Source organism: Thalassophryne amazonica, chromosome 7, assembly GCF_902500255.1.
Source record: "Thalassophryne amazonica chromosome 7, fThaAma1.1, whole genome shotgun sequence".
Lineage (NCBI taxonomy): Eukaryota > Metazoa > Chordata > Actinopteri > Batrachoidiformes > Batrachoididae > Thalassophryne > Thalassophryne amazonica.
The window spans coordinates 40,207,078-40,231,147 of record NC_047109.1 but is presented as its reverse complement, the minus strand read 5'-3'; the positions used below and the strand labels follow the sequence as shown (position 1 = coordinate 40,231,147).

Below are 24,070 nucleotides of genomic sequence, written 5' to 3'. Positions count from 1 at the left end.
CTGCGCTCCGACGCCCCTGTCTCATAGACAGCAGCACGGTTGATGTGGTCTCGCCTCTGTTAGGGTCATCAAAAACCGTTCTGAACTCCCTCGCAAACCCAGTATAAGAGGTAAGGAGCCATGAATTCTGCTCCCAAAGCGCTGTACCCCAAGCGCGTGCCTCGCCTCGAAGCAAATTAATTACATAAGCCACCCTACTGGGGAAATTGACTTTTTGAAACTTGATGGTTATGTTTATAGTTTATATTTCTTTTGTTTAATAAAAGAAGATGAATTTAATTACATCAAATTTCACTGTTGAATGTCTTTTGAATCCTGGTGACTCTGTTCATAGTTCTGTTTATAGTTTAGATTTATTTTGTTTAATAAAAGAAGATATATTTGATGACATCAAATTTCACTGTGCCCTCTTGCATAAACCCATGAATTATTTGGGATGATCTCAAAATAAAAGTGAAGCCAAGAAAGCCACATTGAACAGATTTCACTGATCTACTGCATTCAGAGATGGACACTAAGAAAAAAGAAAGAAAGAAAGTGCTACAAAACAAACGCACGTGTCTGCTTCTATATTTATAATTCATTCATAAGGCAAACAAAATGTCAACAACATTGGTAGATGCAGTTTGGAGTGTTGGCCAGTGTTTGTTCTGCGCTTGTTCATCTTTTGGAATGCAATTTGCAATTTTTTTATGGAGTGATGCATTAGTTTAATGATTGAAACGCACAAGTCAGACTCCAGTCTTAAGCATTAAAGGGGTCATATTGTGCAAAAATCATCTTTTACATTTTCATGTGTTTGATATTTAATGTTCAACATCTCCAAAGTCCCACAATTCCATGAGTGATTTAGAGATATTTTCCTGATTTGTCCTCTGAAACATATGTAACAGAAATAACCCAGACCCTCTAATTTTACCTCAGATTATTAAATGTTCCACACACACACACACACACACACACACACACACACACACACACACACACACACAAACCACACACACACACACACACACACACACCACACACACACACACACACACACGGTGCTCATGGTGTAGACAGCTCGAAACTGTTCAGGCGGTCCTTTAGAGTGTGTTATTATGACTATGTTAGAGGTGCATGTCTAATCTATGGAACCAATGAAATGTTTTAAAACTCGCCGATTGTTGAAGTTGTTTTGAATTCATCCTTCCACACAGCTTATATTCAAAGCTTCGGGTCAATGCTTTGAATATTCCAGAGTGCTTCAGCTACAAACCTTTCCTTTGAATTATGACAACTCCTGACTTGATATCTAATGTCATCAATCGATAAACTCAGTATCGTAGCTCAGTAAGTCCAAAGTCGGCTTCTTATTTTGAATTTAGCCAGCAAAACCTTTGATTCAAAGCTTCAAAGTGTGCTTGAAGATTCCAAAGAGTGCTCCACGCTGATTTGCTTGAATTTTGTGATGTCGTGTCATGACTGCAAAAGCACCTGAAATAAGACAAAAGTAGCTTGAAGCTGAACCTGGTTGGAAGACAAAAGCTGTGGTGTGTGTACCAATAAGAGTGACCACGGCTGAATAACAGTGTTGCCAGATACAGCTGATAATTTCCATCCCACAAGCTGTTAAAAACCCACCAAAATGCAAAAGAACAGACCAAAACGTTAGTTTGATATTTAAATACTCGATTGCTTAAAATAGTGTATCGTTAAAAAGCAATGCAGCTAAAGCAGACACACACATCTGATGTGCTGGATTTGATCACTGTGGTGATCAAATCCAGCAGTAGATCCTTGACCTCACCTTGTGTTTTTGTGGTCTGCGTGTGTTTTGTTAAGTATTTCAAATGTCCCCGTATATCAGTATTGCAAAATTTGCAATGCACATTGGAGTCGTCTGCTGCATTATCCATGGTTTTGAAATCAGTCAATCTTTCACTCCTTTCTATAAGTTTTTTTTTTTTCTTTAAGCCAATCTTACCAAGCTGCTCATTGGACTTGGTCCTGCAGAAGTAAATGTGAAAAAAGACCACATGCAGGTTGGGGAAGATGCTTCAGCTGAGACTGAGTGAGGCATTTTCTGTCTGGATTAAAAGGAGTTTATGCATGCTTAGATTTTGTTTAAAATTAGCAATAAAGTGTATTAAAACCCTCAACAAACACATTCCAAACCAACCCAAATTTTATTCTCCCATCCAATCCTATTTTTACCTGCAAAATAAAACTCAAAACCACAAAATTGGGTGGGAAACCCCCCAATCTGGCAACACTGCGTGTCAGTGACTCGTCCACACAGAGCTGTGTGACATGAGTTTCTGAACTTCCCAAATGAAATGAAAACATTGAAATGAAGTGTGTGAAAGCATACGGACAATGACAAACATTTGCATACTCTGACTCTGAGTAAACAATACTTATTTCTTATTACTTATGTTTTACTACAACTAAATTGCCAGTACGTTTAAGGGACACAACTGTAAGTTAATTTTGGGTGTCAGCCCATCTTATTTTGCAAAAACGTCACTTCTGCAATTAATTAAAAGTCAGCACCTTGCTGCACATTTGAGCAGCTTTTGTTGCCATCTTGTGGGAGATGGGAGTTTTAATGGCTTCTGTACAGATCCTACTTGAAAACCAAAACTCAGGAAAAGAAAGGATTGATAAATTCTAGAAATGCATGTTTTTTTTATGGCAGGCAGATCTTTGAGATCCCAGTGTTAATGTTTAACATTTTAGGGCGCAGAAGGTTTTGCTGTATGGAAGGACAGCAATTTCTCTTGACAAGCATAACTTGCAGTTGTGAATATTTTCCTGTCTCAATATTTTGAATGGGAGACGCCATAGTGCCCTCTTGTGACCAGTCACCTCTGCTTAGACATACCTGTGAACAACAATGTCCATCAAAATTCTATTATTTTTATTTTTATTCTGATACCTAAAGCTTGAGATCAATTTTCCAGTTATTTACGGTCCTGATGCTTAAGCTTACTGTGTAGTTGTCATACTTAGATGCACCCAGTGACCTACAGCAAAGGCTGCATTCTGTGGTACTTAGTCTGTCCTGGTGATCCTTGGCTAGTACTGGAATAACGGACAAATGACGTTACCTGGGTAGACCAAGATGAGAAGTATCACTTGCAATGTGAAAGAACATCACCTATGACATTTGGCATATGCTGCATTCTTCTGGGTATGATCCAGCAACAGGGTGCTCTGTTTGAAGATCCTAGTGACTGGAGGAGGGCAAGTCAAGCGGATGCACATTTCCCTTGGCTAAGTGAGGTAGATGATTGCTTTTGAGAGGTGGGATGGACTGGTTTCTGTTTGGAGGTGTTGCCAACCAGGACCCAAGGTGATGGTGATTCCCGTAGTGTGTTGGATGCAGTGAAGGGTGATGCGTTGGGGTTTTTCTGTAATTATTGTATGGCTTTGCCTTGCAATATAAAGCGCCTTGGGGCAACTGTTGTGATTTGGTGCTATATAAATAAAAATTGATTTGATTTGATTTGAAGTGTGGGTACCAGCACATGCTGTTGCAGACTAAGAGACAGAGGTAGGTTAGTTGTCTCTTTCTCTGAATTAGTTTCTGGCCCTGGTGTCTAAAACATGTGGCTGCACAAGTCAAATAAAGATGCTACAGAGAGCATACGTTTGACACAATCGCTGTGATATTTTACACTTGACAGCAGTTGCAATCTGTGATTGTGTGTGGTTTCAGCACCTTCAACGTACATATTACAAAGCAGAGAAAACTGCTTTGTTTTCACTAGTTTGAAACCTAATTTATATACTTGGTGACTTTTTAATCTATCAAATTTGTCTGGGCTGTTAACAAGGTTGGGCAGGATTACTTTGAAAGAATACATGTGGATTATATGTACACTCAACAAAAATATAAACGCAACACTTTTGGTTTTGCTCCCATTTTGTATGAGATGAACTCAAAGATCTAAAACTTTTTCCACATACACAATATCACCATTTCCCTCAAATATTGTTCACAAACCAGTCTAAATCTGTGATAGTGAGCACTTCTCCTTTGCTGAGATAATCCATCCCACCTCACAGGTGTGCCATATCAAGATGCTGATTAGACACCATGATTAGTGCACAGGTGTGCCTTAGACTGCCCACAATAAAAGGCCACTCTGAAAGGTGCAGTTTTATCACACAGCCACAGTGCCACAGATGTTGCAAAATTTGAGGGAGTGTGCAATTGGCATGCTGACAGCAGGAATGTCAACCAGAGCTGTTGCTCGTGTATTGAATGTTCATTTCTCTACCATAAGCCGTCTCCAAAGGCGTTTCAGAGAATTTGGCAGTACATCCAACCAGCCTCACAACAGCAGACCACGTGTAACCACACCAGCCCAGGACCTCCACATCCAGCATGTTCACCTCCAAGATCGTCTGAGACCAGCCCTCGACAGCTGCTGAAACAATCGGTTTGTATAACCAAAGAATTTCTGCACACACTGTCAGAAACCGCTCAGGGAAGCTCATCTGCATGCTCGTCATCCTCATCGGGGTCTCGACCTGACTCCAGTTTGTCGTCGTAACCGACTTGAGTGGGCAAATGCTCACATTCGTGGCGTTTGGCACGTTGGAGAGGTGTTCTCTTCACGGATAATCCCGGTTCACACTGTTCAGGGCAGATGGCAGACAGCGTGTGTGGCGTCGTGTGGGTGAGCGGTTTTTCTGATGTCAATGTTGTGGATCGAGTGGCCCATGTGGCGGTGGGGTTATGGTATGGGCAGGCGTCTGTTATGGACGAAGAACACAGGTGCATTTTATTGATGGCATTTTGAATGCACAGAGATACCGTGACGAGATCCTGAGGCCCATTGTTTGTGCCAACATCCAAGAACATCACCTCATGTTGCAGCAGGATAATGGCACGGCCCCAGTTCCTGCCAATATCCAGCAACTTCGCACAGCCATTGAAGAGGAGTGGACCAACACTCCACAGGCCACAATTGACAACCTGATCAACTCTATGCGAAGGAGATGTGTTGCACTGCATGAGGCAAATGGTGGTCACACCAGATACTGACTGGTATCCCCACCAATAAAACAAACCTGCACCGTTCATTGGCCTTTTATTGTGGACAGTCTAAGGCACACCTGTGCACTAATCATGGTGTCTAATCAGCATCTTGATATGGCACACCTGTGAGGTGGGGATGGATTATCTCAGCAAAGGAGAAGTGCTCACTAATCACAGATTTAGACTGGTTTGTGAACAATATTTGAGGGAAATGGTGATATTGTGTATGTGGAAAAAGTTTTAGATCTTTGAGTTCATCTCATACAAAATGGGAGCAAACCAAAAGTGTTGCATTATATTTTTGTTGAGTGTATGTATGTACATACTTTGGATTACTTGTAATCTGATTACTTTTGGATTACATTTCAAAGTAATCCTACCCACCCTTGGCTGTTATAACATTTACCTGTGAAGCAAAAATGCAAAAAACCAACCACTTTTACTCACTGCTTTACACAGACTTTAATCATTCCACAATTGATGCAAACTATAGCAAAGGCATCAAAAACAGCATGCCTTTTTCTATTATGCTCTTGGAAAAAATGATAAAAGTAATGATGGTTACGTCAATCTGCAGTTATGTCTTTACACAACACCACATGACTCCAAAGTAGAATAACACATAAACAACTACCACAGAATTATGTCGTCACATGGAGGACTGTCTCTACAAACACTGATATATTGTAAAAGATGCCAAATTACTTACAATACAAATTAAAATGATATATTCCCGGTCTTCTGGCTGTCAGTTTTCTAACAATACCTATGTCAGTTGTGTCTGAAGTTTAGATACTTTCACTGTGGGCATGATGTCATGGAATTTGGGCTTTTAATGCCTTTGAACGGTTATTTTTTCAGGGTCAATGATTGTTTATGCACGCTTAGATTTTGAAGCGCCTTGAGGCGATTACTCATGATTTGGCACTATATAATTAATAAATTATTATTATTGTTATTACTGTAGATTGAAGAATTGGTGCACAAGTTTGAATTTATTTTGGATCTTCTCTAATCCACACAAAGTTATACTTGTATATACAGGCTCAAATATATACATACAACCTCACTAATATTTGGCTAAATGTGCCTGGACCAGACACTATGGGTAGCTAGCACAAGCTTCTGCCATAGTCGTGGCTGGATATCTGACCGCTCTTCTTGGCAGAATTGGTAGCATTCATTTAGCATTGGTTTCCTGGCAAGGAGCATAGTCCACATAATTCACTAGGGTTACAGTTGGGAGTTGGAAAGGTCATTTCAAAAGCCTGCGTATCCAACCGACAACCATGTTTGATGTAGTTTGAGATCTTAGTGCTGTTGGAACACCCCATTTGGCCAAAATTCACCTGTCTAGCTGTTGATCTGAGGTGATAATGAAGAATTTGGAGGGCAGTTCTCGTTCATTATTCCATCCACTTTTGTTCAATGGACCAGTACCACTGGCAAGCAAGATAACACTAGATTAGGGTTGAGTAATAATTTTTTGCAAAGAGCCAAATGAGAAACAGAAAATATTGTGGAGGGCCAAAAGGTTAAACTCAAGTGTGCAATAATAATTTTATTCCTATATAAAATGCTAGTAAATAGCATTGTTTTGACTGTTTTTAGTGATTTTGTGGGATATCATAAAGCTGGGCTTGGCAGCTCGATCTGCTCTGTGTCAGCCTGATCCCGTCAGATCTCAGAAGCTAAGCAGTGCGGGACCTGGTTAGTGCTTGGATGGGAGACCTCTTTGGAACACCAGCGGCTGTGTGTGTTTCTCCAGGTAACACTGGAGTTGCCTCAGGAAGGGCATCCGGTGTAAAACCTGTGCCAAATATCAATGCGGATCTGGTTTTATCCACTGTGGTGCCCGGAACACACAAAAAATGGGGAGGACCCGAATGGACAACCATCATAAAGCTGGTCTTGGTTGCTTCTTCCCTGGATACATGAAACTTGGTAAAAAAAACAAAAAAAACAAAAAGCCTTATTGCTTAGCTTAGCTAGCAAAGCTTCTGATGTCCACGCTCTTTCAGCTTCAGTCAGTTTTTTATACTTCCTCCACATGTTTCGCGCTGTAATGCTGACTGAAATTATAATCTTTGAACACGGAGACCTGCTCTCCCCAAACTAAACAAACAGCTTTACCCCTAACTTCAATAAATAAGTACTTAGGAGGCCATATTTTGTTGAAAATTCAGCATTCAGCATCCACCTTTCTCTTTTTGGCATTACCCGGACATTTTTGGGGAGTGGTACCCATTGACTGATTAATCACTTCTGAGAACAAATACAAAAAACTGGTTTCAAAATAAAACAATGCGGTTTTAGTTCAGTCATAAAGGGACACGATGACAGCTGAATGAAGGAGAAAAGGTCACAAATCGTCAGGAAAAAGTGAATGATCCTGCACCTTTCCCATCACCGAGAAGCCTGTGCAGTGCCAGGCTTTGTGGCATGGGGCAATCGCTCTGTGCCAGGCTCTGCTACACTCTGACTGATACGAATGGTCAGATGCACACTAACTTGGTAGAATAGTAAATATCTATTCTCTAATTCCAGGTATTTGTCGGCCGGTCAGAGTCAGCCGAAGGGCCATATGCAGCCCACAGGCCATAAAATTCCCTGGTGTACACTAGACCATAATGCTGCCACCACCATGCTTGAGAGTGGTACACTATCTCAGGTTTTGAAAGCCTCACCTTTACCCCTCCAAAGACATCTTTTGCCAGTGTGGCCAAAATTGCAGTTTTTTTGTCTTGTCTGAACACAAAACTTGTCTTCTTTCTGGATCGGCACATTCTCAGTCCATGGCAACGTAAAGTGATGCTGGTGTCCTGCAGTTTCCAGTTCATGGCAGGCCTAAGGTAGGTCCTGTGTTGTTCCTGAGCAATTCACCAATTTCCTCTTACTTGAGGGTTACAGAACATTGGCATCGGTGTGACACATCAGACGATCTTGTACTTAGGCACAATTGTTTGAACTGGTGATCTCGGAATCACCAGTTGTTTTAGAAATGGCTCCAAGAGACATTCCCCACTTCTACAAATCTACCATTCTTCTTAGAGCTTCACTGAGTTCCTTGGACTTTCCCCTTGATTCCAGTATTGGTCAATCCAATGAGCGCTGTCAAACCACATCCTTTTTATGCTTGCAAAGAGAGACTACCAGTTGTAATCAGTCATTATCACTACCAAGGGGTTAAAGTCATCGGCCAAGTCATGATAAAAGACACTGTTGAACCTTAAGTACCACTTATTAAAGATTAAGTGAATGTATGTATATATTTGAGTCTTTATGTATAATTCTGACCCTGTTTGGGTGAGAGAAGATCTAAAATAAATTCATACATGTGCACTCAATCCTTGTTTTTAAAAGTCATTAATATGTATGCTGTACCATCATTCCACCCTGGTAAAAGAACAGTTCAATGACATCACTAAAAGCCCAAATTACTATGACATTCCAACCTGACCTCACACCAGTTCGTGATGGTATCATGAAAAGTGATTACTCTATTAGTTCATGATACCATCACGAATCTGCATCAAATGTTCTTGATGGTTCATGAAATAAATAAATGTGATGGCATCACAAAATTCGGGGCAATGTGGTGGTGGTGGGGGCATAGAGGTTATGGTTACGGTTACAAAATAGTGAACTAACTTTACTGTGTCACGAAAATGTGAGGCATTTCATCAAGTATCATGAAAGAAAGCGAGAGGCGGGGCCTGATATTCATACCCACGATGAATGTATAATAAACGTCCGACCACAACTGTATGTGCATGAAATTGAGGGAGCATTCATAAGTTTCAGCTAAGATTTAATAATGTTTTCTCATTACTGACCAGTGGATATCATGTAGTTCCATCATGAAAAAGGAAGTGTTAGAGAGTACACAATGAAGTAACATTAGCATGATTTGGATCTGATCTACATTGCCAAGTAGTAGCAGATCATGTGAGTAGCTGTACCATCACACACGATGCTAAATGTTGCTGACCCTACTGGCTGATATGACAGCAAAGTGAAAGTCATCAGTCCACTTCGTTTTTCAGCTATAACATCTGGAAACCTGACCAGTAGCTTACATCACCATAATTTCAATGCATGAGTTTTGATAAGCCCATGTCAAAGAGACATTTCTTGAATAACTATTATGTGAGTTGGGCCAGTGACGGCATGAAGGCTCAAGCAGTGGTTGTGCCATCACAGAACCACCCATACAAAGATTTGATCGCATACACCCAAACCTAGGCTAGTTCATTGCTAATCATAATGTATTGTTTACAATGACTCATCAAAGTTGTTGAAGCACAGAACATTACTGGCTTGTTCGTTAGAACAGGCTTAACTATTTTGACAGCTGAACAATGCAAGACAAAAATACAGAACCTGAAAATGTCTACAAAAGGTACTGCAACTGTACTACCAACTGAAATTGTGTGCCCAGGAAGTCTAATTACTGGTCAGAGCTTCTACTGAAATGTTTTTAGCTGTTAAATGTCAAATTTTTTCTTCTATAATGTTAACGCAGCATTTACCACCACTGTGAAATGTGTCCATAGTAGCTGATGTTAGGATGTGTGGTTGGCAATTCCACTATGGCTAGACGAAACACAGCCCATAACCACAACTAAATCTAAGGGCCCGTTCACACATAACACGTTTGAAGCCGATTAGCGCATGAAGGAGGAATTGCATGCCATTCGTGAAAAATCGGCACTGCCTCTAATGCCTCATACACCTGTCGGTACAACTGTTCACACACATCAGCGGCCGAAAGACAGAGTGTGCACTGTGAGAGCCCGTTCGATCCCTCTCACAGCAGGTGTCAGCCAAATTCCAGGTGACATACATGAACATCCAACACTGCTCACTGGACACTTAGAAAATGTGTGGCCATTTGCACTGTCAGCATGGAAATAGTGAGCAGGCAATCACTTTTGAGTTAGCTGTGACATTTGTCTAAGTCCTCCCACGAGTGTGGCAAAAATATATCAGTAATTGAATTTAACATTTCTGTAATTTATCATTACCGGACTATAGAGCACACCTGAATAAGCTGCACCCACCAATTTTAAAAAGAAAAAAGAAATTGTACAGAAATAGGCTGCACTTGTCTATAAGTCGCGGTCTCCATGTTGTAACATGAGATATTATTCAGAAAGATGTGGACAGAAAGATTTTTTTAACTTTTAATTAAATACATATTGTAAATGCTTTTTTTTCTGACAAGCACGTCATCCAGCGTGGGCACATTGTCGCGTGGCATCTCTGCTCCACACAGATAACTGAGTAATTTTAAGTTTTTTTTTTTCTTTGTGGATCATGAGATCATGTCATCATCAGCCAGGATCGCCTGGTGTTTGTGGTTAGTGAGACGTTAATGAGGCGCTTTGACTTTTCTAACTTGTGGCGCAAAGACGAGACCCGATGGAGGGGCTGACTGATCTGACGGAGGCGCAACTATCACGCAAAGTGCCAGAGGGACTCTTCTTCAGTCATGACAAGGAATTTCCAGATGTTGTTTTCTTCAGGACATGTTGATGAATCCACTACAACTAACAGGTAAGACTTTATATTATTGTGTGTGTGAATTTACCCTGCATGAGGACCGCAGCTTTCAGTCAATTAATGGACAGCATCAATTGACATATTTTGACTTATAAGAAAGCCTGTAAAAATCCATAAATTAGCCGCATCATTGTTTAAGCCACAGTGTGCAAAGCTTGTGAAAAAGTAGCATCTTTTAGTCTGGAAATTATGGTATGTCCATTACAAAACATTTTATTCCAGAGATATTTCCCAAAGAGGGTAAAAGTGACCTGATCAAATATCAGTAGAAGGGTAAAGGGGTTTAAGGGAAGAGGAAATGCATATACTGTGGGCTTAGATGTAAATGATATATGAACAGGAGAAAATGAAAAAGGAATGTAAGAAAATGTGATTCTGACCATTTCTAGTATAAGGAGAAGAAAGCTGTTCAGAATAGTGAAACATATAGAGGGACCAAACTGATATCACATACAGTGAAAATATGAGAAATGATAGCAAAGAAAAGTTGAAGGGAAGAGACCACCATTGAGTTTGATTTGATGTCAAGTAGAGGAACAACTGAAGCAGTGTTCCCAATGGGAAAACAAGTCAGAAAAAGAGAAAGTCTTGTATTTGATGTGTTTAGAGGTGAAGAACTCTATGATAGTGTGACACATCAAAGACTGGGGGCATACGAGGGAGAACTGAGTACCTGAGAAGTTTGTAAGTATGTTCAGGACATGTATAAAGGAATGAGGAGCATGCAGTATCAGAGGCAAGATTCCAGTGAGGGCAGCTCTGTCCCAGAGATCTTCTTTAACATGTTGCATTTTATATTGTCTACACAAACTTTTGGGATTGCAAACAATTACCGTCTAATTTATAAATGCAGAGACACTGCAACAGCTGGCATCAACCTGTGACCCATCACAAACCACACATATGTGATTCGTGGATCAGAAGTCACAAGTACACATAAATCACCCACTCGCCACCCACTGGTCATTAATACAATTATTCTAATTCTCAAAGTGTAATAATAGAAGCTGTTGGACAATTACCCTGCTGCTCCTGTTGCAGATGTCTGCGAGCTGCGTGTGACTGAAATTTGCCGCTCGCTGTCCATGGTGCTGAAATGCAGCAAAAAAGAAAAAGAATTCCTCCCTCACCTTCCAAAAACAAATCGAGGGTCATTTCAAAGCATTCTCACGCATGCACTATCGGAGCATATTTGACTCTGTGTTTAAATGCACTTTTGGCTGGAGAGTTGTGTTTGTGATTATAGTAGGTATTTTTTGTAGTAAAATATTTTACTCCTCTATGATTTTTTTTTCAATGACATTTAGTCAAGACAATGACTAAGCCAAAATATCTTCTCAAAATTATCACTGCAGCAGCAGAAAGATGGCTATATTCAGGAGGTAGGGATGAACCAGACATCTGCCTGGTTGGTTGCCATCCAGTTTGGTACTGTGTTTTGGTGGAATGGGAGACACCAGTGCCTGCTCCCAGGTATGACCTAACCTGCTAAGACCAGCAGTGATGTACGAGGCCCAGAAAAGAAGGAGAGCTGGGTACATGTGGCAGAAATAAGAATGCTGAGATGCATGTGTGAAGTTAAAAAGTTGAACAGGAAAAGAAATAATGAAAGAGTTTTGAGAATGGATGCACATGGAACGAGAAAGAGGGGAAGCCGGAGCTGGAGGTGGATGGATAGAAATGGGGGATAATTAAAACCTCTGTTACACAGGGATGTGGTCCGTTGTGTCGCCTAAGAGCCACACAGCTGCCACCAGGACCTTACAAGGCTGGCTCAGTATCCTCTCACAAACCTGTGAAGTCTGAAGCTGCACCTGACTTCCACAGAAGAGTCACCAAGGCCGGAGGATGCTCCAACTGGAGGAGGACAAAGTGAGTTTTCAGGCAGTCACATGACTTTTTCAGTCCCTGCAATGTTTCATTTCATCTTCAACCGCTTACCCAGTATCAGGTCGCGGTGGCAACAGCTCCAGCAGGTGACCCCAGACTTTCCTTTTCCCCGAGGTACTTGAACTCCTTCACTTGGGGAAAGACCTCATTCCCTACCCGGAGTAAGCAATCCATTGGTTTCCTGCTTAGAACCATGGCCTCAGATTTAGAGGTGCTGATCATCATCCCAGCCGCTTCACACTCGGCTGTGAACTGATCCAGTGTGTTGGAGGAAACAGGCCGATGAAGCCAACAGGACCACATCATCTGCAAAAACCAGTGATGACACCCTAAGCCCATCAAACTGGAAACCCTCCTCCCCCTGACTATGCCTCGATATCCTGGACATGAATATCACAAACAGGATTGGTGACAAGGCACAGCCCTAGCGGAGGCCAACTCCCACCAGAAATGAGTCCGACTTACTGCCAAGTACTCAAACAGCTCCTGCTTTGTGAGTACAGAGACTGGATGGCCCTGAGAAGGGACCCCCTCACTCCATACTCCCACAGCACCTCCCACAGTATCTCCCAGGGTACACAATCATACGCCTTCCCCAAGTCCACAAAAACACATGTAGACTGTATGGGCATACTCCCAGGCACCCTTCAGGATCCTTGTGACAGTGAAGAGCTGGTTGATTGTTCCATGACCAGGACAGAACCCACATCGTTCCTCTTCAATTGGAGGTTCAACTATCGGCCAAACCCTCCTTTCCAGCACACTGGAGTAGACTTTACTAGGGAGGCTGAGTAGTGTGATGCCCCTGTAATTGGCACACACTCTCTGGTCACCTTTTTTAAATATGGGGACCACCACCTCAGTTTGCCACTCCTTAGGCACTGTGCCAGACCTCAACACAATGTTGAAGAGATGCCTTGTCCAAAACAGTCCCTCCACACCGAGCCTTCAGCATTTGTGGACAATCTCATAAACCCCTGGGGCCTTGCACCTGAGTTGTTTGACTACCTCAGTGACTTACACCAGGGAAATTGATGATAATCCTCCATCAGCTTCCAGCTGTGTCCCTATTATAGAGGGCACTCCGGTCTGATGCAGGAGTTCCTCAAAGTGTTCCTTCCAGCGCCAGATTACATCCTCTGTTGAGATCAACGGAGTCCCATCCTTACTTGGATGGTTCCCCGTTTTCCCCTCCTGAGGTGCCTCCCGGTCTGCCAGAAGCACCTTGGTGCCAACCGAAAGTCCTTCTCCATCATTGCTCATATTGACCAATTTCTGTGAAAAGGCATGTGATCAGCATCTGCCAATCAATGCATTTCATTGCTGACCACAAAAACCGATTGCCTGTAGCTCATATTTTCAAACAGTTGGTGTTGGTTTGCAAACCTCCAATAAACTCAAAATAAGAAGGCCCTGTGCAGTGTTTCACCATGCAGAACTGTTGTACGGTCTGTAAGAGCAATGGAACATTTGAATCCTCATGGGCGGAAGTATGGTAAAATGCTTCAATACAATTAATTTAATCCAGTGGTTCCCAAAGTGGGCCGTGCGCCCCCTGGGGGAGTGCGGCGTCATTGCGGGGGGGGGGGGGGGGCGCGACAAGGCTAAATATAAACAATATACTTGTGTTGGACAGCTAGCAAACCATGGCAAATGTCAGCAGACCACCAGGGAAACGTAAGGGCAATAATGACACCGCAACAGACAATACTAAAGCAAAGTCAAGAAAATTGACGATTCATATCTCACCCTCGGCTTCACATGTACAACGGTGGGTAATGAAGAGAGACCACAGTGTGTGCTGTGCCTCAAAGTGCTAGCTTCAGACAGCATGAAGCCAAACAAGCTAAAGCGTCACTTAGAGACCTTACATCCTGCACACACACAGAAGCCTGTGGAGTGCTTCAGGAAAAAACTTCTCTGCTGTCGTGCACAACAGAATACGTTTATAAACGCAGATGTTTCTACATCAAATCCGCAACTTGCCTCTTATAAAGTAGCCTACAGAGTTGCAAATGGCAACATGGGGCCGTGCATTATCCTGCTGCAACATGAGGTGATGTTCTTGGATGTATGGTACAACAATGGGCCTCAGAATCTTGTCACGGTATCTCTGTGCATTCAAAATGCCATCAATAAAATGCACCTGTGTTCTTCGTCCATAACAGACGCCTGCCCATACCATAACCCCACCGCCACCATGGGCCACTCGATCCACAATATTGACATCAGAAAACCGCTCACCCACACGACACCACACACGCTGTCTGCCATCTGCCCTGAACAGTGTGAACCGGGATTCATCCGTGAAGAGAACACCTCTCCAACGTGCCAAACCCCAGCGAATGTGAGCATCTGCCCACTCAAGTCAGTTACGACGACGAACTGGAGTCAGGTCGAGACCCCGATGAGGACGACGAGCATGCAGATGAGCTTCCCTGAGACAGTGTCTGACAGTTTGTGCAGAAATTCTTTGGTTATGCAAACCGATTGTTTCAGCAGCTGTCCGAGTGGCTGGTCTCAGACGATCTTGGAGGTGAACATGCTGGATGTGGAGGTCCTGGCCTGGTGTGGTTACACGTGGTCTGCGGTTGTGAGGCTGGTTGGATGTACTGCCAAATTCTCTGAAACGCCTTTGGAGACGGCTTATGGTAGAGAAATGAACATTCAATACATGAGCAACAGCTCTGGTTGACATTCCTGCTGTCAGCATGCCAATTGCACGCTCCCTCAAATCTTGCGACATCTGTGGCATTGTGCTGTGTGATGAAACTGCACCTTTCAGAGTGGCCTTTTATTGTGGGCACTCTAAGGCACACCTGTGCACTAATCATGGTGTCTAATCAGCATCTTGATATGGCACACCTGTGAGGTGGGATGGATTATCTCAGCAAAGGAGAAGTGCTCACTATCACAGATTTAGACTTTGTGAACAATATTTGAGGGAAATGGTGATATTGTGTATGTGGAAAAAGTTTTTTTTCTTTGAGTTCATCTCATACAAAATGGGAGCAAAACCAAAAGTGTTGCGTTTATATTTTTGTTGAGTGTAGAAAGATGAGAGAGGTATGTAATTTTCATCATAGGTACACTTCAACCATGAGAGACAAAATGAGAAAAATCACATTGTAGGATTTTTAAAGAATTTATTTGTAAATTATGGTGGAAAATAAGTATTTGGTCAATAACAAAAGTTCAACTCAATACCTTGTAGCATAATCTTTGTTGGCAATGACAGAGGTCAAACGTTTCCTGTAAGTCTTCACCAGGTTTGCACACACTGTAGCTGGTATTTTGGCTCATTCCTCCATGCAGATCTCATCTAGAGCAGTGATGTTTTGAGGCTGTTGCTGGGCAACACAGACTTTCAACTCCCTCAACAAATTTTCTATGGGGTTGAGGTCTGGAGACTAGCTAGGCCACTCCAGGACCCTGAAATGCTTTTTACGGAGCCACTCCTTCATTGCCCAAGAGGTGTGTTTGGGATCACTGTCATGCTGGAAGACCCAGCCACGTTGCATCTTCAATGCTCTCTCTAATGGAAGGAGGTTTTGGCTTAAAATCTCACAATACATGGCCCCGTTCATTGTTCCCTTAACAAGGATCAGTTGTCCTGTACCCTTTGAAGAAAAAAACAGCCCCAAAGCATGATGTTTCCACCCCCATGCTTCACAGTAGATATGGTGTTCTTGGGATGCAACTCAGCATTCTTCTTCCTCCAAACATGAGGAGTTGAGATTTTACCAAAATGTTCTATTTTGGTTTCATCTGAGCACATGATATTCTCCCAATCCTCTTCTGGATCATCCATATGCTCTCTGGCAAACTTCTGATGGGCCTGGACATGTACTGTCTTAAGCAGGGGGACACGCCTGGCACTGCAGGATTTGAGTCCCTCTGCGTAGTGTGTAGCCTTTGTTACTTTGGTCCCAGCTCTCTGCAGGTCATTCATCAGGTCCCTCCGTGTAGTTCTGGAATTTTTGTTCACCGGTCTCATGATCATTTTGATCCCATGGGATGACATCTTGCGTGGAGCCCCAGATTGAGGGAGATTATCAATGGTCTTGTATGTCTTCCATTTTCTTACAATTGTTCTCACAGCTGATTTATTCACACCAACCTGCTTGACTATTGTAGATTCATTCTTCCCAGCCTGGTGCACATCTACAATTTTCTTCCTGGTGTCCTTCGACAGCTCTTTGGTCTTGGCCATGGTTGAGTTTGGAGTCTGACTGTTTGGAGCTGTGGACAGGTGCCTTTTATACAGATAACAAGTTCCAACAGGTGCCATTAATACAGGTAAGAGGTGGAGGACAGAAGAGCTTCTTAAAGAAGTTACAGGTTTGTGAGAGCCAGAAATCTTGCTTGTTTGTGGGTGACCAAATACTTATTTTCCACCATAATTTACAAATAAATTCTTTAAAAATCCTACAATGTGATTTCCTGGATTTTTTTTTCTCATTTTATCTCTCACAGTTGAAGTGTATGATGAAAATTACAGACCTCTCTCATCTTTCTAAGTAGAACCTGCACAATCAGGGGCTCACTAAAACTTTTTTACCCCACTGTAGATGTATTTATTTATTTGTTTTTGGACTTAATCTGCTCTGGATTGCCACAATGGATCTGTTACAGATTAACATTGGGATTAGTTAAACATTTGCACACAGGACACCCTTCCTGACACAACTACATTACTCCTGGTGTTTTTACAGTGTCCCAGCCAAATACTAATCATGACCTACTCTGCTTCACTTCTGAGCTCTGATGTTCACAAAACAGTACAGCTGTGAGAACACAACTAGATCTAAATACCAAAAACAAAACAAAACAAATTTTAAATGTCTTCTTGTATTCATCTTTTGAGGTCAAAGCCAAATGTCTGCAATCCACTGTAAAAACAAAAACAAACAAGTGTACCATCTTTCGCTTCCAGTACATTTAGAGGGGATTGCAATTGTAGAAATGCTGAAATTAAATTGCACACGCACACACACCTGTTGATTGCAGTATGGTTTTTGCATAACCTGGGTGATGAATCCGAAGGGAACAAACAAAAGGACCAAACCACAGCGGATAAGCAAAGGGGTACTGCTGGGCCCAGGCCATCATCTTGAACAAGTCTGACCCATCTCCTTGAAACTACAAGAGAAAAACAGACATACTTGAGAAGACTGCTTGCATATTCAATATCTCTGAAATGGGCCACAGTGCACCCCTTACCTCTTTCGTGTGTCCAAAAAGCCAGTGTGCTGGTGGTCCTGGAAAAGCTTCAATTTTTTGGAGCAAATTCTTTCTTTTGCAGATTAACACAGTTAATTTAAAGGTAATGGCAAAGACACAAATCAGTGCAAATAAATGATAAATGTGAACCCAGTGGACCTGAAGACTTCGGGCGGCTTCAGTTAACTCCATGCTAAGATACCGATCAGTCTGCCATAAAGGACAAAGAGTTTCAGTGGAAACTCAACAACATCTCACCTTTCTATAGGAGGAGCAAAGCCGGACTCAGCCAACTGCCAATAAGCAGCTTGTATAATAATTAGGGTAGTCATAAATTCTGTGTGTCTCGTGGGAGGAGACAAGAAGCTGCAGATGGTTTGAGCAGAATTCACAGGATGAAGGATGTCACCCCTGTGGGGCCGTTATTGTAGATGAATCATTTGTAAATGTGTGTGCAGAGTAACTGCATCTCAATCCATGTGCGTAATCAGATTGTAAATGTGTAAACATTTTTGCAAATTTGTAATGAGATTGATGAGTCTCAGGATCCGGGGAGAAGATGAGTATATCGTCTAGATATATGAAGACGAATCGATGCAGGAAGTTCCACAAGACGTCATTAACCAAAGCTTGGAACGTCGTGGCGGCGTTAGTGAGACCGAACGGCATGACCAGGTACTCAAAGTGACCTAACGGGGTGTTAATGCCGTCTTCCACTCGTCTCCTTTGCTGATGCGGACCAAGTGATACACATTCCTAAGATCCCAGTTTTGTGAAGATCTGGGCTCCATGCAGGGCGTGAACACTGAATCCAACAGGGGCAAAGGGTATCGATTGCGAACCGTGATCTCGTTTAGCCCTCTGTATTCAATGCATGGACGAAGTCCGCCGTCTTCTTGCCCACAAAAAAGAAACCTGCACCCATCGGGGAGGTGGAGTTCCAGATCAGCCCGGCAGCTAATGAGTCCCGGATGTAGGTCTCCATTGATTCGTGCTCAGGACGTGAGAGGTTGTACAGCCTGCTGGACGGGTACTCAACGCCCGGGATCAAATCAATGGCACAATCGTACGGACGGTGCGGGGGAAGGGTGAGTGCCAGATCTTTGCTGAAGACGTCAGCAAGATCGTGTTACTCAACCGGCACCGCCGTCAGATTGGGGGGGACTTTAACCTCCTCATTAGCTATTAACCGGGGGAAACCGAGGATCCTAAACACTCCCGATGGCAGGTTTCGCTCCACTGAGCCACAACCCCAGACAGCCAATCAATCCGGGGATTGTGTTTTACCATCCACGGAAAGCCCAATATCACGCGGGAGGTAGAAGGAGTAACCAAAAAACTCAATCTCCTCCCGATGATTCCCAGACCACCCAGAACTACTGGTTGTGTCTTGTGTGTGATTAATGGGAGAAGGGTGCCATCTAGTGCCCGTACCTTCAGAGGTGAAGGAAGCGCCACCAGAGGGAGCCCTACCTCCCTTGCCCATCTGCTGTCCAGCAGATTCCCTTCTGACCCCGTGTCCACCAGTGCTGGGGCTTGAAGGGTTAAATCCCCGCTCAGGATCGTAACTGGGAGACGTGTGGAAATACATGTATGTCCCACGTGAATGTCTTGGCCCACCCTTAACCCAGTTTCTAAGGGCGGGCGTTCATGTTTAACCGCTTGGGGCAGTCTCTCTGCTGATGCTCACTTGAGCCACAGATAAAGCACTCCCGGCGGGCCAGTCTCCTCTGTCTGTTAGTTGATCTGAATTTAGCCCTGCTCGTGTCCATAGCATCATCAGCAGGGGGAGCTGTTGCCACACGGAGCGCCGAGGCTGTGGAGCGTGGGGAGGGCGGAACCTTTTCGGACCCGGAAGGGAGAGGGACAGCGCGTTCCCGGCCACGTCCTTCGTCTCGCTCCCGACGGCGTTCTTCTAATCGACTGTCTAAACGTATGACTAAATCGATAAGTCCATCCAAATCCCGCGGTTCCTCCTTGGCCACCAGGTGCTCCTTCAGGACCGACGACAGTCCGTTTATGAAGGCGGCATGGAGCATATTCCAGCCGGACCTCGCAGCCGCGATGCGGAAGTCGACTGCATATTCAGCTGCGCTCCGACGCCCCTGTCTCATAGACAGCAGCACGGTTGATGTGGTCTCGCCTCTGTTAGGGTCATCAAAAACCGTTCTGAACTCCCTCGCAAACCCAGTATAAGAGGTAAGGAGCCATGAATTCTGCTCCCAAAGCGCTGTACCCCAAGCGCGTGCCTCGCCTCGAAGCAAATTAATACATAAGCCACCTACTGGGGAAATTGACTTTTTGAAACTTGATGGTTATGTTTATAGTTTATATTTCTTTTGTTTAATAAAAGAAGATGAATTTAATTACATCAAATTTCACTGTTGAATGTCTTTTGAATCCTGGTGACTCTGTTCATAGTTCTGTTTATAGTTTAGATTTATTTTGTTTAATAAAAGAAGATAGTTGATGACATCAAATTTCACTGTGCCCTCTTGCATAAACCCATGAATTATTTGGGATGATCTCAAAATAAAAGTGAAGCCAAGAAAGCCACATTGAACAGATTTCACTGATCTACTGCATTCAGAGATGGACACTAAGAAAAAGAAAGAAAGAAAGTGCTACAAAACAAACGCACGTGTCTGCTTCTATAGTATAATTCATTCATAAGGCAACAAAATGTCAACAACATTGGTAGATGCAGTTTGGAGTGTTGGCCAGTGTTTGTTCTGCGCTTGTTCATCTTTTGGAATGCAATTTGCAATTTTTTTATGGAGTGATGCATTAGTTTAATGATTGAAACGCACAAGTCAGACTCCAGTCTTAAGCATTAAAGGGGTCATATTGTGCAAAAATCATCTTTTACATTTTCATGTGTTTGATATTTAATGTTCAACATCTCCAAAGTCCCACAATTCCATGAGTGATTTAGAGATATTTTCCTGATTTGTCCTCTGAAACATATGTAACAGAAATAACCCAGACCCTCTAATTTTACCTCAGATTATTAAATGTTCCACACACACACACACACACACACACACAACACACACACACACACACACACACACACCACACACCACCACACACACACACACACACACACACACACACACACACACACGGTGCTCATGGTGTAGAACAGCTCGAAACTGTTCAGGCGGTCCTTTAGAGTGTGTTATTATGACTATGTTAGAGGTGCATGTCTAATCTATGTGAACCAATGAAATGTTTTAAAACTCGCCGATTGTTGAAGTTGTTTTGAATTCATCCTTCCACACAGCTTATATTCAAAGCTTCGGGTCAATGCTTTGAATATTCCAGAGTGCTTCAGCTACAAACCTTTCCTTTGAATTATGACAACTCCTGACTTGATATCTAATGTCATCAATCGATAAACTCAGTATCGTAGCTCAGTAAGTCCAAAGTCGGCTTCTTATTTTGAATTTAGCCAGCAAAACCTTTTGATTCAAAGCTTCAAAGTGTGCTTGAAGATTCCAAAGAGTGCTCCACGCTGATTTGCTTTGAATTTTGTGATGTCGTGTCATGACTGCAAAAGCACCTGAAATAAGACAAAAGTAGCTTGAAGCTGAACCTGGTTGGAAGACAAAAGCTGTGGTGTGTGTACCAATAAGAGTGACCACGGCTGAATAACAGTGTTGCCAGATACAGCTGATAATTTCCATCCCACAAGCTGTTAAAAACCCACCAAAATGCAAAAGAACAGACCAAAACGTTAGTTTGATATTTAAATACTCGATTGCTTAAAATAGTGTATCGTTAAAAAGCAATGCAGCTAAAGCAGACACACACATCTGATGTGCTGGATTTGATCACTGTGGTGATCAAATCCAGCAGTAGATCCTTGACCTCACCTTGTGTTTTTGTGGTCTGCGTGTGTTTTGTTAAGTATTTCAAATGTCCCCGTATATCAGTATTGCAAAATTTGCAATGCACATTGGAGTCGTCTGCTGCATTATCCATGGTTTGAAATCAGTCAATCTTTCACTCCTTTCTATAAGTTTTTTTTTTTTTCTTTAAGCCAATCTTACCAAGCTGCTCATTGGACTTGGTCCTGCAGAAGTAAATGTGAAAAAAGACCACATGCAGGTTGGGGAAGATGCTTCAGCTGAGACTGAGTGAGGCATTTTTCTGTCTGGATTAAAAGGAGTTTATGCATGCTTAGATTTTGTTTAAAATTAGCAATAAAGTGTATTAAAACCCTCAACAAACACATTCCAAACCAACCCAAATTTTATTCTCCCATCCAATCCTATTTTTACCTGCAAAATAAAACTCAAACCACAAAATTGGGTGGGAAACCCCCCAATCTGGCAACACTGCGTGTCAGTGACTCGTCCACACAGAGCTGTGTGACATGAGTTTCTGAACTCCCAAATGAAATGAAAACATTGAAATGAAGTGTGTGAAAGCATACGGACAATGACAAACATTTGCATACTCTGACTCTGAGTAAACAATACTTATTCTTATTACTTATGTTTTACTACAACTAAATTGCCAGTACGTTTAAGGGACACAACTGTAAGTTAATTTTTGGGTGTCAGCCCATCTTATTTTTGCAAAAACGTCACTTCTGCAATTAATTAAAAGTCAGCACCTTGCTGCACATTTGAGCAGCTTTTGTTGCCATCTTGTGGGAGATGGGAGTTTTAATGGCTTCTGTACAGATCCTACTTGAAAACCAAAACTCAGGAAAAGAAAGGATTGATAAATTCTAGAAATGCATGTTTTTTTTATGGCAGGCAGATCTTTGAGATCCCAGTGTTAATGTTTAACATTTTAGGGCGCAGAAGGTTTTGCTGTATGGAAGGACAGCAATTTCTCTTGACAAGCATAACTTGCAGTTGTGAATATTTTCCTGTCTCAATATTTTGAATGGGAGACGCCATAGTGCCCTCTTGTGACCAGTCACCTCTGCTTAGACATACCTGTGAACAACAATGTCCATCAAAATTCTATTATTTTTATTTTTATTCTGATACCTAAAGCTTGAGATCAATTTTCCAGTTATTTACGGTCCTGATGCTTAAGCTTACTGTGTAGTTGTCATACTTAGATGCCACCCAGTGACCTACAGCAAAGGCTGCATGTCTGTGGTACTTAGTCTGTCCTGGTGATCCTTGGCTAGTACTGGAATAACGGACAAATGACGTTACCTGGGTAGACCAAGATGAGAAGTATCACTTGCAATGTGAAAGAACATCACCTATGACATTTTGGCATATGCTGCATTCTTCTGGGTATGATCCAGCAACAGGGGTGCCTCTGTTTTGAAGATCCTAGTGACTGGAGGAGGGCAAGTCAAGCGGATGCACATTTCCCTTGGCTAAGTGAGGTAGATGATTGCTTTTGAGAGGTGGGGATGGACTGGTTTCTGTTTGGAGGTGTTGCCAACCAGGACCCAAGGTGATGGTGATTCCCGTAGTGTGTTGGATGCAGTGAAGGGTGATGCGTTGGGGTTTTTCTGTAATTATTGTATGGCTTTTGCCTTGCAATATAAAGCGCCTTGGGGCAACTGTTGTGATTTGGTGCTATATAAATAAAATTGATTTGATTTGATTTGAAGTGTGGTACCAGCACATGCTGTTGCAGACTAAGAGACATGAGGTAGGTTAGTTGTCTCTTTCTCTGAATTAGTTTCTGGCCCTGGTGTCTAAAACATGTGGCTGCACAAGTCAAATAAAGATGCTACAGAGAGCATACGTTTGACACATCGCTGTGATATTTTACACTTGACAGCAGTTGCATCTGTGATTGTGTGTGGTTTCAGCACCTTCAACGTACATATTACAAAGCAGAGAAAACTGCTTTGTTTTCACTAGTTTGAAACCTAATTTAATATACTTGGTGACTTTTTTAATCTATCAAATTTGTCTGGGCTGTTAACAAGGTTGGGCAGGATTACTTTGAAAGAATACATGTGGATTATATGTACACTCAACAAAAATATAAACGCAACACTTTTGGTTTTGCTCCCATTTTGTATGAGATGAACTCAAAGATCTAAAACTTTTTCCACATACACAATATCACCATTTCCCTCAAATATTGTTCACAAACCAGTCTAAATCTGTGATAGTGAGCACTTCTCCTTTGCTGAGATAATCCATCCCACCTCACAGGTGTGCCATATCAAGATGCTGATTAGACACCATGATTAGTGCACAGGTGTGCCTTAGACTGCCCACAATAAAAGGCCACTCTGAAAGGTGCAGTTTTATCACACAGCACAGTGCCACAGATGTTGCAAAATTTGAGGGAGTGTGCAATTGGCATGCTGACAGCAGGAATGTCAACCAGAGCTGTTGCTCGTGTATTGAATGTTCATTT

The 24,070-nt window shown here is 42.5% G+C and overlaps 1 protein-coding gene and 1 long non-coding RNA gene across 2 annotated transcripts in view; one reads left to right on the top strand and one right to left on the bottom strand.

Moving 5' to 3' along the window:
* The window catches only part of LOC117513819 (cytochrome P450 4B1-like), a 45,371-nt gene extending 27,413 nt beyond the window's left edge, over window positions 1-17,958 (bottom strand). The window contains exons 1-2 of the mRNA XM_034174048.1: window positions 17,714-17,958; window positions 17,488-17,632 (exon numbers count right to left, since the gene is read on the bottom strand). Coding sequence (XP_034029939.1) covers window positions 17,488-17,632; window positions 17,714-17,905 — 337 coding nt within the window. The 5' untranslated portion in view covers window positions 17,906-17,958. The remainder of the gene's footprint in view (window positions 1-17,487; window positions 17,633-17,713) is intronic.
* LOC117513820 lies at window positions 6,505-14,557 on the top strand. The gene is made up of 3 exons (XR_004561725.1): window positions 6,505-6,638; window positions 13,927-13,930; window positions 14,547-14,557. It is a non-coding gene; the product is annotated as an uncharacterized LOC117513820 (long non-coding RNA).
* Window positions 17,959-24,070: the final 6,112 nt, after the last annotated feature.